Source organism: Aspergillus neoniger (assembly GCF_003184625.1).
Source record: "Aspergillus neoniger CBS 115656 unplaced genomic scaffold BO87scaffold_13, whole genome shotgun sequence".
NCBI classification, from domain to species: Eukaryota; Fungi; Ascomycota; class Eurotiomycetes; order Eurotiales; family Aspergillaceae; genus Aspergillus; species Aspergillus neoniger.
The window spans coordinates 328,348-346,561 of NW_020291141.1; the positions used below are offsets into that span (position 1 = coordinate 328,348).

General features: G+C 47.8%; 5 protein-coding genes across 5 annotated transcripts; all 5 read left to right on the top strand.

Moving 5' to 3' along the window:
- Positions 1–921: 921 nt before the first annotated feature.
- BO87DRAFT_306420 (pectinesterase precursor) lies at positions 922–2,277 on the top strand (the record flags this gene model as incomplete). The annotated part of the gene is made up of 5 exons (XM_025619361.1): positions 922–1,083; positions 1,135–1,242; positions 1,315–1,706; positions 1,763–1,827; positions 1,880–2,277. 5 exons carry the CDS (start codon positions 922–924, stop codon positions 2,275–2,277), a joined length of 1,125 nt encoding a protein of 374 aa, XP_025480580.1.
- A 402-nt stretch (positions 2,278–2,679) lies between these two features.
- BO87DRAFT_396281 (uncharacterized protein) lies at positions 2,680–6,049 on the top strand (the record flags this gene model as incomplete). The annotated part of the gene is made up of 9 exons (XM_025625239.1): positions 2,680–2,747; positions 2,801–2,993; positions 3,050–3,429; positions 3,955–4,054; positions 4,127–4,170; positions 4,225–4,740; positions 4,788–4,937; positions 4,987–5,255; positions 5,286–6,049. The coding sequence occupies 9 exons, from the start codon at positions 2,680–2,682 to the stop codon at positions 6,047–6,049; spliced, it is 2,484 nt and encodes an 827-aa protein (XP_025480581.1).
- Positions 6,050–8,036: 1,987 nt separating this feature from the next.
- Positions 8,037–9,881, top strand: BO87DRAFT_375892 (glycoside hydrolase family 71 protein). The gene has a single exon (XM_025623154.1). It carries the CDS (start codon positions 8,360–8,362, stop codon positions 9,755–9,757), a length of 1,398 nt encoding a protein of 465 aa, XP_025480582.1. The 5' UTR covers positions 8,037–8,359; the 3' UTR covers positions 9,758–9,881.
- Positions 9,882–10,840: 959 nt separating this feature from the next.
- On the top strand, positions 10,841–11,378 carry BO87DRAFT_458387 (uncharacterized protein). The gene is made up of 2 exons (XM_025628873.1): positions 10,841–11,054; positions 11,125–11,378. The coding sequence occupies exons 1-2, from the start codon at positions 10,960–10,962 to the stop codon at positions 11,246–11,248; spliced, it is 219 nt and encodes a 72-aa protein (XP_025480583.1). The 5' UTR covers positions 10,841–10,959; the 3' UTR covers positions 11,249–11,378.
- Positions 11,379–16,136: 4,758 nt separating this feature from the next.
- On the top strand, positions 16,137–17,102 carry BO87DRAFT_306808 (uncharacterized protein; the record flags this gene model as incomplete). Its single annotated transcript, XM_025619373.1, has 1 exon — positions 16,137–17,102. The coding sequence occupies one exon, from the start codon at positions 16,137–16,139 to the stop codon at positions 17,100–17,102; it is 966 nt and encodes a 321-aa protein (XP_025480584.1).
- Positions 17,103–18,214: the final 1,112 nt, after the last annotated feature.

Here is an 18,214-nt window from a genome sequence, read left to right on the forward strand (position 1 = left end):
GATTAACTGCCGGGTAAATAACGGCAAAGTCGATTCCGGAAATTTTTGAGTTTGAGTTATCAACTTGAAACAACCGTTTGCGCCGGGGCTCTGGGAAGAGGGAGACCCGCTTGGTCCTGTCCACTTATCTCTCATTCTATCCACGTTGTAAGCTGGACTAGCTTGAGTCTGCTAGGTTTCACTCCCGGGAGCCAAATTGTGCCACGATCATGAGCTGGACAGGTTCACCAATTGGATTCTTTCTTTGCAAGCCAAACCTGACCATGATTCAGTGTTCAGTGGATAGGTCGAAGCTCTAGATGCTTAACCCCTGAGCGGTGTAGCTTAGCTTCCGTTGATCGCTTCAGCTGGCGGCCGGTAAACACCCACTGAAGGATTCGTGTCTCACACGTTACTTCAGCCGGGCGTTTCAAAGAGGCGCGGATAGCTTTGACAATTAAAGCTTCATCCTTGTTTCCTATTTATCCACAGTAATTGGGGGATGAATGAAAAATCCCGAGGCTGTGGGACAGGTATTATAGGCGACTCATGAATCAACTTCAAAGTACAAGGGCATAGCTATTCGACTGCAGTTGGATAGATGCATGAGCCTGTCAGAGTCAGATCGATCCGCAACATGGATGGGTCCCTCTGGGATCTGCTCCGCTTGGCTCACCCCCTGTCATTCTTCCAAAAAATATGGGTCTGTCTGCTCCTCGCAGGTAGATCAACTTTTTTTCCGTTGACGATCATGTTCGACTTTTTGTTTGCGCAAGCACTACTAGCCTGCCCACTTAGGAGACTTCACATTAATTGGTCTAGTTGAGGGGCCGCACGGATGACGATGTAAATAAAAGCGCGCTGGAGCTCACCTGCCAGATTTTCGCACAGCAGCCGGCATGCGATCAATGGGTGTCAATCACCAAGTCACTCCCTAGCAACATGGGCTCCTCGATGCCTCTTGTCGGCCATAGTCTGGCCATCTTTATCTGTGCGGCGGTAATGATGAGCGTTAGTATTATGGCGGTCGCGTTGCGCACTTTTGTTCGTATTTATACGGTTCGAGCTTTTGGGTGGGATGACGCTCTGATGGTTATCGCACTGGTGGGATTCCTGATCTTCTCACTAACACGACAGCGGCTGATATTCAATTAGGCTTTGTTCATAGCCCTGGATGCATGTTGGATGGTTGCATCGAAGCGAGGGGTTGGTCATAAGAACGAGGACTTTACTGATTATAACACAATGGAGCAGGCACTTCTGGTAGGTCTATTTACTTTTCTACCAACACGCGAGTGAACCCATAACCATTCCGATATAACTCACCATTATTAGTGGTGGTGGTTATGTCAAATGCTCTATAGTTGGTCTGCCGCTATCACTAAAATATCAATCGCTATTGCCCTACTCAGACTAGCTGTGCACAAAGCTCACCGCATTGTTTTGTGGGCGGTGACTGGCGTTGTAATAGTCGCTGGGATAATGATCTGGCTTGTGTTTCTCGCCGGCTGCCAACCAGTCTCTTATTTCTGGTCGCATGTCAATGGAAATCATGAAGGAACATGCATACGTCGGCAGATACTGTTGGATGTTGGCTATCTCTATAGTTTCCTGATTGTGCTGTCCGACGTGACTCTCGGGATCATGCCTGCCGTTCTGATCTGGCACCTGCAAATGGACCGCCGGACAAAGATTGCATTAGCCGGAGTCCTCAGCCTAGGAGCCCTGTACGTGCACGATTATTTAGGGGTTGACAAAAGGAGAGATGCTGAACCTGTTCTAGAGAGAGTGTCGCCGTGATCATCCGAATCCCATACCTGCACACTTACCATGACACCAACCTTCTATGTGAGTATACCCAGACCTCCTATCCCATCATCACATTTTCTAACCCCTGCAGACGCAACCTACCAAATCGACTTTTGGTCCATCATCGAGATCGGAATCGGAATTACCGCAGGAAGCCTCGCCACCCTTCGCCCGTTATTTCTTTGGGTCTTCGAAACTCGATCATACTATGGTGGTAACTCGCGTGGCAAAAAGCAAGCCGAAGAGGAGCATCCTCTGTCGAACCTCTCCACGGATGCTGAAAGGTTACATAACCCAAGCAATTGGGGTGGGGAATTTGCTCCAGGAAAGTCGAACAGTCGTCTAGTAACCACCGTCACATCGCGTCTGAGCCAGTCGGATAGGAATCAAGATGCTATGACCCTTGGGGCAGGGTCATGGCAAGCACTCTATCAGGTCAATATTCAGACAACAATCAAGATATCGGAGGGAGTGGATGAAGCAATATAATTGTGTTCCCAAACTCTTGTATCTACTTTCATTTGTACTTTATTATACTGACATACCAATTAATTAATAGAGAGAAGACACTTGGCGTGAGCATACTTTCCATGATAAAACCTTAAAGAAAATTTCATAATTTATGCAGTTGTCATAGTCAGAATGTCAGGTTAAGGATTACCACTCTCCGGAGGGCATGGCGAACCGAGGACGGAACGGTGGATGGCAGTTCGAGCCGTCCCGCATGCCAAGTTCATCCGACAAATCATATGCTCAGAAACTAAGTATACAGAAAGCACCAGCGTTTCTATAAAGCTCGTGTAGGGCCTCTGATGGTGTGATAATTCCAGAGCAACAAGTTCACCCTAACAGCTCCTACCGACCAACTCTCAAAGCGACAATCAAACCAACATGTCTACCCCCTTCGATCTTCGGAACCCCGGACGCCCGATCCATGTCGGCGTTGTCTTGTTGAATACGTGAGTCTTAATGTATACACATCACTGAAAGCATCCAACTAATGATGCTACAGCGTGACCGAACACCTCGACATCGCCCCCGTTGGCTTCTTCCACAACTTCAGCACCTCCTTCATCAAAAATCTCCCACCCTTCGCCATCTCCGACGACCTCAGATCCCAAGCCCTAGACTTCGTCACCCACTGGGTCACAGAAGATGGAACGACCCCGGGCTCCCTGAGCGGAAACCTCAAAGTCATCCCCACGGTACTAACCTCCCAAACCAACACTCCACACCACAAGCACATCATTAACTCCCACAGGACTCCTTCGCCACCTGCCCACCCCTTGACATCGTGCTCATCGGCGCCGGTCAAATGGGATACCAAGCCACCACCACCGAGAAAGATTTCCTCCGGAAGTGCTACTCTGAATGTTCTGCGTTCTTGTCTGTTTGCGGTGCGTCGGACGCCCTCCTAGCCACCGGAATCTTGGAAGGTAAAACGGCGACAGGTCCACTTTCGTTTCTGCCATTGTTTCGTGAGATAGCGCCGGGAACGAACTGGGTGGAGAAGAGATGGGTGAGGGATGGTAAGATGTGGACTACGGGGACGTTGTTGAATGGCCTGGATATGATTGCTGCGTTTGGGAGGGAGGTTTGGGGTGGGGAGGGATCTTTGGTGGAACATGTGTTGAAGACGGGGTATTTTCCGAGCAGGAATGTGGATTATCAGGATGAGATCTGAAGTTGGGGATTTGTGTTACTTAAATTGTCGAGGCATTTAAGTTGTCGCACTGATTCTTGGGGAGGAGTGGTCAATGATACTATATATTTGTTCAAGCCGACGTGGCATAGTGCTTTTCCAATATGCAGTATCGGGGGGAGATTAAGGTGATGGAAAGGGAGATTAGTGAGCCTGTGCAGGTGGCTTGCTGTTGTTACGGGTGGCTATTGCCTCTCGAAGTCTGTCAAGTAGAGAAGTTATCTTAGAGTAGACTCTTGTTCAATGCCAGGGTGTGAATGTCCGTATAGCAAGCATATGGTATGAGCGCTAATCCTAATCGGGAGGTCCGGCTACACTTGCCATCCGCCCGTCAGCTCGGCTCAGCTTTCCCTCCGCACTTCCATATACTCCTTCGCCCTCTCTGACCGTCATCATTATCGATCGTTCTCGAATCCATTCATGACTTGATCTTGGGAATAACAGTAATGGCGGACGATTATAAGTTTATGTGTCCACGTCCGCGGAGCTCCAAAGCCTGCGATGCATGTAGAACGCGCAAAATCAGGTGTATACCCAACGAGAAAGGCGGCGGGACCGACGCCTGTCGAAGGTACGGACTAATTCTGGAGTACTGTGTTCGTGCTAATCCTTGTTGACTTGTGTAGATGCGCAAAGCTTGGATACACATGTACAGTCAACGGGAGTCTCCCTTCATCAACGTGAGTAATATGTTGTAACTTATCTTCAAGCCATTAGCTAACCGCGGACACAAGTGCAAACCGATCCAATGATCGAGTTGTGAAGGCTTCTACACACCATGGCGATGATGTTATCTCAGGACTATTTCGAAGCCAGCCGAAAGCAGAAAAAGACGAGGTAATGCAGCTGCGCCAACTGCATCGCGGTATATTGCAAGGCCGGAGTCTCGGCGAAGGAGATCCTCGTACCCTGATAGATACCCAATCCAGCGTCGGTGATACCGTGGACTGTAATTCCAGGTCCAGCAAGATCAACTTGAATATGGATGAGGCCGAACAGCTACTACTGCAGTTCAGACAGCAAAGGGCATACTTCCCGTTCATCGAAGTGCCCGAGGGGATCACCGCGGTGTCAATGGCATCAAGACAACCTTTCTTATTGCTGGCTATTCTGACTGTATCCTTGACGAGGAAGCCGCTTCTGCAGAAGAGGTTGGATGAACGATTCCGTCGTGTGCTAAGTGAAAGGGTTATATTTTATGGGGAAAAGAGCATGGATTATGTTCAAGGTCTACTGGTTTATATGGCGTGGTATGATAGATGGTCCTGTTTGGTGAATGGTATTGACTATGATCTAGGCGTCCGTTAAATATCCGACCGCTCAGTCGCCAGGGCTCGCAGTTCATACAGATACTTGTGACTATGATATCTGACTTGAAGCTTACGGAAAATATGCACGATCAGGCTGCTCGAGACATCTGCCTTGGGTGTTTTAGTCTTTCATCTCTGTGAGTCTGTGTCAGGTAGTCTGGGATAAGTGTCTAATTGGATGCACAGGTTATCCGTTGGCTTCCGCCGCCGTGGTGATGACGTTGCCTATAAGTATCTCAAAGAAGCAGTGAATGCCAATCAGCGATTGTATCAACCGTATGATGAACAGTTTCAACTCTCAAAACTTCATGTCCTGTTCGAGGAGATAATGCGCTGCCAAATGGAATGTAGCCCTCTGAAATGCCCAATCACCAAACAACAGAGATTCGAAGAGAAAATGGAATCTCTCCGCCTAGAACTACAGATATTTGAACGAGTACATGGTCCCAGCACCAGTAAGTAAATCTACAAGCCCCAGAGGCAAGATACTAACATACACATTGTCCCTGTACATCTTCTACAATTATCACTCAAAGTGCATATCGCACTTCTACCTTTCCGAATTCTTGATCCTAGACCGAGCAGCATAACTAATCTCGACCGCTTCGTCGACCAAGGTACCTCCTGCGCCACTGAAATCCGGTCTTTTTTCGAATACTTCCTTTCCATCCCACAGGGTCGATACCTATCATTCTCGGTTCGGGATTGGTGCCAATTAATCCTCACCATCAGCGCAGCCTCCGACATCTGTTTCCTATCTTTTGCTTCTATGAGCCCTATATGGACCGACTTCCAAATCAATACACGATCAGGCATGTTAATCTATCTCGAGAGTCTTTCTCATCGAATGTCGAGACTTTCCGTCACCAAGGCTGGAGAGACCCCTGATGTATATTATATGTTCAAGTCGGTGTTGGATATTGTGCTGTCCACATATACTCCGACCAGCGGGGACTCTTCATCCCTAACGTCAACAAGCAGTAGGGAAAACGCTTGTTTGAGAGAGGAACCTGGCCAGGATGTGGCTGCTACTTCGTCCACACCTTCGACCCGCTGCCCCATGGTGAACGGGAGTATCCGAGAGTCAGAATTCTGGGAGGCCATGAAACAGAGTGATATGTACCTGGACGGGTTGGCGAGCGGGGTGAACGGTGAGGAAGTGTACACATCGGGAGTAGGTAATTTGCTCGCTGATTGTGGGGATTGGCCGAGCATCTTTTCAGAATGGGTCAACGTGTCAGTAACTTGAATGAGAGACATCCCTTAATGGGCGGAGACGTTACGCCAAAAATCATGGACCCGGTTTATCGGTAGGGGGTGCTATAGATTGTGTTTGGGGACTCGCATAGTCTGGCATTGTGACCCCACTATTATTCTGAGCGGAAGTCTAAGATAACCACACACCAATATTGATCTTTGGCAAGGGCTTTACGCTGTAAGTATCGTTTGAGTTGCAGACGCCTTATTCCAAGAAGGTTGCATAAGCTGCTCCTAGGACTCTAATAGAGACAATTGCAGCTTGTATGAAACCCCTGCCCGTATCCGCCTGCCAGGAATTGTTTACACGGCAGGTAGACCAGGACTCTTACCAAAACTCACATAGGAGACATGATGGCTGACAAGCCCCCTTAGTCTCATCTCATCGGATCCAGTCCACGGGTGGATGATTTACTGAATTCTTCTCGCGACAGCGACTTTGCATGGTCGGTTTCATCTAAGTATGACCGAAAAGCAACTTAAGGGAAGACATGCGATCAGTCAAGCCAGAAAAATGGGAAAGCTCGCGAGGAATGCTTAGCATCCGAGAATGCTGAAGGTGTGGGAGTCCAGCGCCCAGGTACGAATGTTATCGACCGCTGTCGGTGATACTAGGTGTATGACACTCACATTTCTGGATGTTATGAATTCCAAGGCCCGAGATAAGGACTTGCATTAGTATAATTGCTGTGGAGTAGGTTACAATCCAATCAAGTATCTCGTCAACATGCACTAAAGGACTACGAGGCGGACAAACCCAGCTCCTGGCGTGTTTCTCTGCGTACTTTTGCCATAATTCCTAATGGGCTTCGTAATTAGGCGGAAATAAATATCGAAAGATAAATTTAATTAGATAGATCCAAGGTCAGCCGCTGCAAATGAGAGGGACGTATGGGTTGGTGTAACTTGGTACCCCTGGATACTACGCGGAAGGCCGACCCGGTGAGAGAGCGCAGGGTATGTTTAGAAAGTAGACGTCGAGCAAGGAAATGTTGGATTTCAGGTACGCTGCTAGGAATATGTTCCTGTGGGCAAATGAAGGATATTCGCAGGGGGGTGGCAAACCAATTAGCAGTGACTAGCGGAGAGAGATATGGAGACAAAAAATCGATTCTTGGGGCGAGGTGTTGGGATTCAGCCTTATATTAAGTTGTATTAATATTAAGGTGTAGATCCTGGTGGGCATGACTCGCACATTTGACGGAGTTGTCTCTCTGTTGCCTTCTGGAAGTAAATTAAGTAGGGACTCATGTCGGACCTTTAACAGCAACCTTGCATCCTTTTCAAACCCTCGGTCAGAAGCGCTGTGCAACATAAACTGGTAAGTGCGGTAGTGGAGCCAATTTTCTGACAGGTCAGCTGTTGGTGAGTTGAGACTTGGTGAACCTGTTTCAGTTTTCACCAGCCCCTGGATAACTTCGTTTCATCGTAGAATTTTCGGCCCCATACACCCATGCTGCGGTTCGTTTTCATTGGTGTGTTCCCAGATGGTGGTTAATTGATGCAAGTATCCGCGTGGGTGCAGGGCTATCGCAGCATCAACACTGGTGTTTGTGTCTCAGCGCCCCCACCAACACCGAGTCAGCGCTAAGCATAACCGCAACCCATTGGTGTGAACAGCCTTGCGCCGTTGCACCTTCGGATCCATTCAGAATCTAAGCTAACGGCGTTCATTGGCGAACCGTAAATGAGATCATTCCGATTAAATTGCACTGACCACATCGTCCTGATAAGCTTCTGTTCTTTTTTTCCGATCCTTTGTCTACTTTTTGGCCGACAAATGAATTAATCTCCCCTAGCGATGGTTTCAATCTTAAGCAACAAACTTGGGGTCCATTACACACTCACGCCATACTAATTTCCCACGAGGCTTTCTCGCATGCGACGAAATGACTCATGACTGGATAGAATGTTCCTGATTGCCCTCACATCGACCCACGCGATGGATGTACACTCGGAAATGGATCTAGCAAACGCCCCGCCCTATGGCAACCAGCCTGTGACATGCCACATTCATCCTGACGGCTTGCATTAGTCTATCCCAATATTGCAGATGGGATAGAAAAAATCCTCCTATTGGTTACAACCCTGCATCGCCAGGTTCGGAGTATTGATTGGCTCGCATACGGGAGCCGTTTATAAAGACTCGAATGCCTCCGAACCAGTCCCAGCATCACGCCCACTTTCCTTCACCACCCACTCGGGCTCTTTGCCCACAGTCACTCTTTTATCGAACTACCACAGTTCATACTCAATTCTTCAATTCTATTTTACTCGTGTAGATAGGCTAGACGCCCTCACGATGATGAGATTCTTGTTCATTGCCCTTTTCGGGCTTCTATGGGCTAAGCAGGCGCTGGGCGCCGCCGTGTTCGCCCACTTCATCGTCGGCAACGCATGGAACTACACACTCTCAGACTGGGAAGATGACATGACACTGGCCCAGGAGGCCCATATCGACGCATTTGCCCTGAACATGGGTTACGGTGACTCGTCCACTGCTACGCAGGCTGCTCTCGCGTTCGAAGCAGCCAAAAAAGTCGACTTCAAGCTTTTCTTTTCCTTCGACTACGAAGGAGGCACCGGTGCCTGGCCAGAATCCGACATCCTCACTTACCTTAACAAATACGCCTCCAATTCCGCCCACTACAAGTACAACGGCAAGGCGTTCGTCTCTACTTTCGAGGGTACCGCCTACGCGACGGACTGGAAGTCCATCAAATCTCAGGTAGACTGCTTCTTCGTCCCGGACTGGTCTTCTCTCGGCGCAGAGGGCGCCTATGAGGCTGGCGGTGGAGGAATTGTCGACGGCCTTTTTAGCTGGGGTGCCTGGCCTTCCGGTCCGAACAACATGAGCAATGCCACTGATCTCAGTTACCTCGATCTCGACATCCCTTACATGATGCCTGCCTCTCCGTGGTTCTACACCAACCTCGCCTCATACAGCAAGAACTGGCTATGGCGCGGTGATAGCCTGTGGCACGATCGGTGGGAGCAGATCTGGGATCTGCAGCCGGAGTGGGTGGAGATCCTTACCTGGAACGACTACGGCGAAAGCCACTACATCGGTCCCATTCGTGAAGATGCAATTAGTCTCATGACGACTGGTGGTGCACCGCTGAACTACATCGAGAACATGCCCCATGATGGATGGAGAGACCTTCTTCCTTTTGCGATCGACACTTACGTGAAAGGAAACGCAACTCTCGGCGACGAAGGCATCGTCACCTGGTACCGACCGAACCCGTCGGAGTCCTGCGGCACAGGAGGTACTACCGGTAACACGGCTAGTGAGGGACAGACGCTATACCCGCCCGCTGAAGTTGCTGAGAATAAAATCTTCTACTCAGCAATGTTGCATTCGCATGCGAATGTCTCTGTCACTGTTGGTGGCACGTCGCTGGGCGCCACTTGGGCCAAACATGGCCGAAACAGCGGCGCAGGACTCTACCACGGTGCCGTGGAGTATGGTAGTGCGACTGGGAAGGTAGTGGTTAGTATCACCCGGGATGGGGAGACGCTGGCCAGTGTGGCTGGTCAGTCGATTAACGCGACGTGTGTCAGTGACTTGTCCAACTGGAATGCTTGGGTTGGATCTAGCGTTGCGAAGAAGACGAATTCCCGTCGTGATGCTACACTTCCAGTGAAGAGTAGACATGCGCACCGTCACGTTGGGAGAGGACATAACCGCTTTCATTGATGCAGGCATAGTGGGAGTTTAGATCTCAATTCAATTCGGTACAATGTATATTTCTTTTTGAGGTTTATCGTACGGAGAACATCAAACACGCGGTGATTCATGAGATATTGTAAGGATTACAACACAAGATATATAATGAGTAAGATACACAGTGTCACTTTGACGCCTATCTCAAGGATTGAAAGTATCAAGTAGATCGATAAAGGCATACACACACGCACACACAATGATAGGGCGCACTTTGCTCTCGCCTTTAAGAGGCATGTTTGGTATGCGGTATTAGCTAGCGACTATACAGCCAGAGTCAGTATATTGGACATCTGCTGCTCATTCAGTTCCATTGTATCTGATAGTGTTCATCTGCGCCGCGAAAGGGTATAAGAAAAGTCCACAATTGCAAAGCGCGGTCAGTGATGGAAGGCTAATTAGTGTCCACAGGAGAACTCTTTGGTATTATGTTTCGGATTGCGATTATCGGCACAGCAGGTACCCCAGCTGACCGTTACATTACACTTTCTTTCCAGGAGGCAGCATGATGGATCCAGCTGCGGTGGGTCTGGAAAGAGTAATGCACCTCTACGCAAGTAGGGTCGCAAAATGTGAAATGCTAGAGATGACCGGAGATGAAGGAGATATCTTTGCCTTCTTATCCAAGTCGGCAATGGGCTGCTCCGTGCTAAAGAGCTCCAGTCCTCCAATCTTACTTTCCACATACGAAGTCGTACCTACCTAGGCCTTGGCGGTAGCTCTTCGGTCGTCATAATGGTTGAATCATAACGCCGCGCAGCATGTTCCTTCCAAAAACGACCCGTTAGATACGAACATCGCATACACCGACGGCATTACGGAACGATGATAACAAGACTAGCATTTTGAGAACAATGACTCACATTGAACAGTTCTATTGACATAATTTTTTGCTGATCCGCTTTTCCATCGACGCCATCATGACCACTCGCGGTGGCGCTGCCGGTGTACTTGATTCAAGGAACCTGGCACGGTCTCCCTTCTCCCTTCCCCTTTCTACTCCTCGTCTCCACCTTCTAACTTCCCCCTACTCACTTCTCCCTATCGCCTCAAAGCCTTTGGACGTATAATCCCAAAGCCTTCATTTATTGCGCACCAAAACAATACAGGAAGAAATACCGAGATCGCAACCCCCCTTGGTATACTCTTACGATCCTTACCCATTGTCGCCCACAATGGATACCTCCTTTGATCCTACAACCAAGAAAATTATGCTCATCATTGTGGGCTTTCTCGCATTCATCTACCTTATGGCCAATGGCTACATTATGTACTAATTCCATTCCTATCATAACGTGCGACGACACGGTGTCTAAGACTAACTTCGTTCGTCTACCTAGTCCACGATCTCCCGAGTCTATCTACATTGCGTACACCAGTGGCGATATGAGTGGACTGATGCAAGGCATCGAAGGGGCTCTTCAACAAGGATATCGTGTCCAAGTCATCTTCGACAGGGTCTAGGGGATCCTAGGGTAGAGGATCTCGGATAAGGATGAAAAGAAAAGCTCATGACTGACGACAATACGTTTCCCTGGAGGGCTCCTTTACGGGTGCTGGGGAATATTGTAGGTGGTGATTTGTTTGTTCTGCTTGGGTCTGTCCGAACTATGCTCAAGTCGTCATTGCAAGGCACGTTGTCGCTTTAGGAGGTGCCAGCCGTTCACTCGCTCTTACCTCGTTGTACGTATCAGTGTACTCTATATTATACTCTCATACCTGATCGAGCCCTACCATGAAAGATCTTATCCTTAAAGTGCCTTATCTTTGAAGCGAGAGGATGGCTTAGCCCCGGCGGATTCCTCAAATTCGGAAAATTACCCCTAAGAGCGTATGCTGCCACCGCAGCTAACCACGCCACTCAAATAGAATCGAGAAAAAGAAACGAATAGAACATGTCGCAACTGGACAGCTAATTGCCAGCTAATTGCCAGCGACATCTTCTCCTCTGTCTGCTTTCCGGTTTACCACTTCCTGCTTCCTATGTTGTTGTTCTTTCTCCTTGGGGTGTGCTGCCTCGCCCACTTCAGTGGAGCGTGTTTGGGTCGTCTATCCTGACGTGTTCGTCGTCTGTCTGGACAAGGTATGACCAAAACACATGTCAACTAGATCGAAATTGTTAGTTTATCAGCCGTCGAAGTATCCACTTGTTCGTGGGCAAGTCTTTCTTCCTGGTCATCCCATGGGATCTTCTTTCATCAATAGAAAGAAGAGCTGGGACGATGTAGGGTGGGATGTCGGATTCGGAGGATGAAGTATTATGGTGGATAGTCCTCTAGCCTTGGATAGAGCGCGTGCTTAGACAGCCACTGCGGAGGAAGTAGGGACCCCATCAGGAAGGCTGCTGGCCTCAGGCGTGGTTGGATTGCGCGATCTCAATTTGAATCGGTAGCTTGGGGGACCTTGTCCAAAATCATGCCAAGCCTAAAAGTAGTTCCGTCGACCATGTTTCAGGAAGCATGTCTGTACTGGTTATTATATTACACTCCCATCTACTAGTTTCACTGTCACGGAGCATCTATCTGTTATCGTAGACAATCCTTAGCTGCTGGTTGCAACTTGCTGCCATAAGATCTAAGAACATCTGTTGGAAAGATGGACAAATTCCGTACTCTCGTAATTGGCCCGTGGCACTACTGGCCTGATAGTATTGGGGCAGTTGTGCCATCTATTGAGGATGCGTGATGATTCATTGACAAAGAAACAACTCCAACAACGAGCTCAAAGAGTATGAAGCATATTCGACTTCCCGGACAGATGACTTATTCAAGAAAACACTGGAAAGACAAAAGTATTGAAAGGGCAGATCAAGTTAGCAATAAAACTATTGCAAAATCCTGTGTGAAGGTATGAAATTCGTAGCAACAGTGAACGCCCCGTCAGTCCAAGAAAGCTAACGAGTGGTTGAAAGTCCACAAGATGTAATTAGATTGCACGACCATGATACTGAGTAACAGTACTCTAAGAAGTGTACCGACATTGCTGGTTTGGCAAATGACACATTTCAGACTGCGCCTAGTGACTATATGAGTACAATCAATGCCGTTAGCCATAAGTCCGATGTCGCAATAGGAATGGGAGCATACTTCAGTTTGAATATGAATAGTATAAAAGACGCGAACAGGGCTGCAAAGAAGAGGACGTATGTAAAAACACGCCAGTCCTCGTCTTTCAAATAGGGCATTGCCGCTGAAAGGCACCTGAAGACCAAATTCGGCATTGATGAACTGCACGCTTCCATGGTCAGGTCTGCTGGGAGTGTCTGTTAAGAAAACAGTAAAAGAATTGCAGGGTAAGGATAATCGGTCTCATTTTATAGGCGAACGGTAACCGACAATAACGAATGATGACGGCCTCGACCGGAATGGTACCACGTGCACCGCCCGTGTGAGCACCGAAAGGTCTACTAAGCCACACTGGTACCTCTGGTTGCTATCAGGATCTCGAAAGTGACAGCCCATGTACTACAGTCTATTTTCTCTGCGAAATTCAAATCCAATAAGAATTATGGATCTATACGCCCCCACCAGCTCACACGTTCTCTGGGTGGCGCAACACTGCCCTGATGATCTTGAATCTTCCTGCCCTAGTAGGGAAGGTAAAGCGGGGTGAAGCGCTAATGAGTTAAAAGTAATGCTGATATGAGAGTTACATTAGCTCACCTGAGCGTCTGTGTGTCCCGAGGGGTGGGCGGTATATGGCCTTTGTCTCGGTTCATACGCTTACTTGTAGTTTCTACTATAGTATTCGTCACATCACTCTGATTAGTATCCAGGTTGTCATAGAATATGTTCAAAGTGCTTCGTGCGGTGGTACATGAAGTAGAAACTGCATGTACAGCAAAATCAGAGCCCCGTACTAATCGAATTCCACGATGAAGCCAGCCTAATATCAATTTTTCGTTGATTCGGGCATGACTGCGTCTCCATGATGGTGTTGCGGGATTGGGGAAGTCCCCCCAGTCGGACAAACGGAGCCGGGTTGGAGCAGCAGCAGGGCTTGCGTTGTTAGACTCTGGCGTTGCCAGCGATAGATTCATTCAGAATCTAGGTCTTTACTGCTCAGCCTTGGACCATTTGGTCGGTAAAGCAGTTTATGATGCAAGTCGTGCCACCTATATTCAGCCAATATTTACTGTAGAAGGTCAGCTGTTGTCAACAATACAGAGTGATACTAGAATGTTCTGGATAAAGACATGGACTAGGACTCAGAATAATCAAATAATTCTTCTTAAAAGTAACAGTTCTCTATCTAATAGAGTTTATATTATGGCCAAATAATAGAAAGACGCCAAGTGATGTAGCTTCGCAGCTCCAAGTAGATCAAGCCAGCAATCACCCTATGCGTTCCCTGTGGTAGGTGGTCGATTTTGCGACCACAAAATCGACCACCCTATCATTGAGGCCCGGCGCGATAGCTGCTGGATCCAGTTTTTGTCCATGCGCATCATCATTGGCTAAGGTGACAGAATGAACTTGCTCATCTCCAGTTAGAGACTCAAGCACTTCACCCTCTCATCTAAAACATCCCTTTTACTCACTCACGCCCCTCAGACTCAAGACACTCCTGACTTATCACACAATGAAGTCAAACATGCCAGTATATCAGCCGCTGAAACCAAATCATCAATTCTCCCCCAAGCCGACATTCACCTATGCCTCAACGAAAAGGTCCCTTCTGGATGACGATGTCTGGAAGTTGTTCAGAGCTCTGCTTCTCTTGGCGCCTCTGGCCATTGGGAGTTTTTGATCGTGCATTATCTACTGTGTTCTATCCCCACCTATAACAGCCGGTGTCCATTCCAGAGAAGTTAAGAGCTAACATAACCGTTTACATTGGCTAGGTGTCCCGACTTCCATAAGCCCAACCGTATTGTTTATAACTATGTCGATGTCGGCCCGCTCCTAGTAGCTCTTCCTGAGCGCGAAGTTTATATAGAACTCGTATTCAAACTAGCCTGGGATTGTGCTATGTAAGGCTCCGACAATAATCAGAATCTAACCGACCGGGGAGAAGTTGTTATTAAGTCGGCAGAGGGAATCCCTGATATGTTAGCGGCACTCCCCCCAACAGCCTTCTCCGCACATGTTCCCAGGTCAGCAGCAGCAACAGGGTGCACCAAACATGAACCATGGCCCTCAAGAGTCTTACTAACTTCACCCTCTTCGGCACGCCCATACAGTACGTGGAACAGTCTCACTGGTATGACCGGCTGCTGGACGTATTGCTCGGCGAGGATGAAACCTAGAGAGACAGGTTGACGTCGGTCTATCCATGCTGTTAGAGACAGACTCTGCATAGTAACCGCACGAGGGATATATTATCTTTAACGCACGCAGCTAGAAAGAGGAGAGCTAGGCACTGGAAGATACTGGAGAAATTCAATAATACCCCTATTCCAATTATAATGATCTCAGGTAATTATAGACAAATTTCAGGCCCCATTCAATGCTTCGCACAGGGTACACATGTCCCCATGCGAGTGATTGCGTGTCTCCGAGATCAAGCGCGCGGATTCACTGTAACAGTAGCCGCAAAATCTTCAAGATACGAATCTTTTAGAGCGTGGCCCTTGATCATAATGAGGTGGTTGAAGGGTTGATCCGCCGATTCGATCGTGTCTACCCCACCATATTGGTGTTTGGGTCACAGGCTGCATTAAGCTAGGTACGTAGTAGGTGCCGCTGTTAGCCCTGCTAGCTGAACCACTAGTAAGGACATCCTGGGTAAAACTCGGTAAGTGAGCGGTTAGCAGCCTACATAATAACATCAAAAATCTAGACGGATACTATACGCTGTATTGATAATAGACAATTTTTCTGTGCGAACGGAATCACTATGCAGTATTGTAATGATTGAACATTGCCCGTATAGATGACTTCCTTCCAATACCAGTATTGAAAGTGAGACCTTGACCGTGGCAAAGAATCTCCTTTTTGCCGTCGATATTGCTTGGGCGCGCTCACCAATGAGGCATGGGGAATAGGTGTGGCAAAGGTTCAGAGCATCCGACATGCATGTGTGCTCCGGGCGCAGCTGAGCCTGCTGAGGGGAAGTGAAGAAAGTCCCTCATGGTTTCAGCTTGGCAGGCTCCACTTGCAACGGAGCTAAAACATAAAGGTCCAGTTATATCGACTGGGCCAAATCCCGAAAGACATATACTATTCGGAGCTGAGCGCAGCAAAGCAAATGTTAACTCGAGCTGAAAACCGAGACGATACGTCATCCTTCAAATTGTATGTTTCCTGAAACTATAAAAGCTTTTCAAAGAAACACCAATGCATCTTCGCATCATCAGAGCCCGTTTTCACCAGTACCATCAATTCTATCATCTTTGAGTCATATCTACACCATGTCCTCAACTTCCGATGCGTCCTGGGAAGTTTCTTTCCTTCAGGTTCAGACCACCACAGCAGATGCTGTCACGGATACTCTCTATGCCAATGGCCACATGCAGGTCCCTGTTGTTGTTACTATTAAAGCCATTGATCCTGAATCGGCTGCAACCTATGAGCTGAAGGATTCAGACCTCGAAAAAATCAAATTGATTGACTACGACGATGAGACTCCAGCCACGGAATTATCGGGGTCATGGAGTTACTCAGCCACCGAAAACGAATTCGACCACGCATTACCAACTTCGAGAAAAGAGCCCCAAACGGACTTATCCCTTGCGGATGGGGACCCTCAAAGAAAGCGCTACTGGGTGACAACGACAAAGATCGAAAACAAACGGATTGGAGCCAGCATTAAACAGCCTGATGGTACTGTTGTACATACAGCGAGTGCAGGCTTTGATTCCAAAGTCACTCTCCGGAGTATAGACCCAGTGAAATATACAATGGATGACTTGAATCTTGAACGAGAGGATACCGCCGATGGCAATTTTTATTCTCCGAACTATCACTGGTACTGGGATCAAGACAATTATTACCTCACCAGCACGATATACGATTTCCGAAAGGTTGAACTGTATGGTTATGATGGTGGCACTGATAATCCATACCTGAAATATTCCACCGGCTTTTTTTCGGTGCACGAGCCTTGCAACATCTTCTATTATTGGCCGATGGGCTCCAAGGAGACGCGTACAGTGGGGAAGGGACTTATGACAACTGAGATTACGATAAATCAAAGAGCCAACGCCATGTGCTGTACCCGTATGCGGTTCGAAGGGGCAAATCCATGGAAAGAGCATCATTGGTGGGAGGGAAAATTTACCATCTACGACAAATTTGGCAATTCGGGCATTTTTTTCATGGGCTATGATGAAGATCGTAATCAGCTGCAGATCTCAACTAAAGGATATGAGGGTTGACATGCTTTGTCCCAATACGGAAAATGGAATTGTGGGGTCCCTGTGATGTTGTCGTGTTTTGAATCCGTGAGATTTTGATACGATTTTTTTTTATCATATAGCCAAAGTGTCTTGCTATCGGACAATGTCGCTTGCATTATCTTTGTTGATCCCGCAAAGGTTGGGGAGTACACATTGGACGTGCATTAGCCTTTTGAGTCTGTTGATGGACATAGAGTGTGTCTGGTGACTGGGGTAGTCTTCAAGTGTAGAACACTAATGGTAGATTCACCCATTCCGAAGAGACGACAAGGTCTGTACTAGCTTGCCCCATGAAGTAAAGGATTTTGGTCAATACCATGTATTACTATTTTATCTAGCTACGTTTACATTGAAAAAAGGAGAAAGGAACGACAAGGACGTGTTCAGCGGTATCACATAACGAAATGAAGAGATTCTGGGATACCTTTGATGCATCCATCGGTGCGTAGAGGATCAGACCAGATTAAAGAAACCCTCAGGAGCGCCGGAACTCCGTGCGTCCGTGGGAGGTCGTAAGGATGGTATCACATTGACAGTAGAAGCAAAAGAGGGAAAAGAAAGTAACAGAAAAGACAAACATCTGACCAACCAGGAAAGGCTAGATATTTGACGACCTTGATCATTTCTAGTTATCATGGGGAAAAAAAGCAAAAGGCTGCCGCAGCATGAATTTCCTCAGCCCTTGGGCTTGGATGTTGTTGGTTCCAGGTTCCGGACTAATCAAGACTTATCCGAATGTAATCATGAAACGGCCTCGATGCTCATATAGAGCTTTTGAGAGTTGACCACCATCATTCTGGTTGTAAAGAACGCAGTTGGGTTCATTAATGAATGGACCACTGATTTCATATGCCCAATTATGTTAGCCGTCCACACCTCCCAACAAGCCCAGTTTGTTATGGGATTGAAGTACATACAATATCTTTGTCAGGCCCCAAAAAAACATTAGCATGAATAACATGCCCATAAAGATGTATGTGAGGACCTCCCGGCTTCCATCACTCAGATGGGGGACCAAGAATGAAGGATAGCAGAAATTCAGTTCAGTGAATGATCGACGGCTTGCGTTCATGGTCTGAGATTTCGGCATT

Bases quoted from the DNA above. Each gene is read 5' to 3' on its own strand.
- BO87DRAFT_458387 (XM_025628873.1), top strand. From the start codon at position 10,960: ATGGATACCTCCTTTGATCCTACAACCAAGAAAATTATGCTCATCATT. The intron at 11,055-11,124 runs GTACTAATTCCA...TCGTCTACCTAG, and splicing joins ATGGCCAATGGCTACATTAT to TCCACGATCTCCCGAGTCTA.
- BO87DRAFT_375892 (XM_025623154.1), top strand. From the start codon at position 8,360: ATGATGAGATTCTTGTTCATTGCCCTTTTCGGGCTTCTATGGGCTAAG.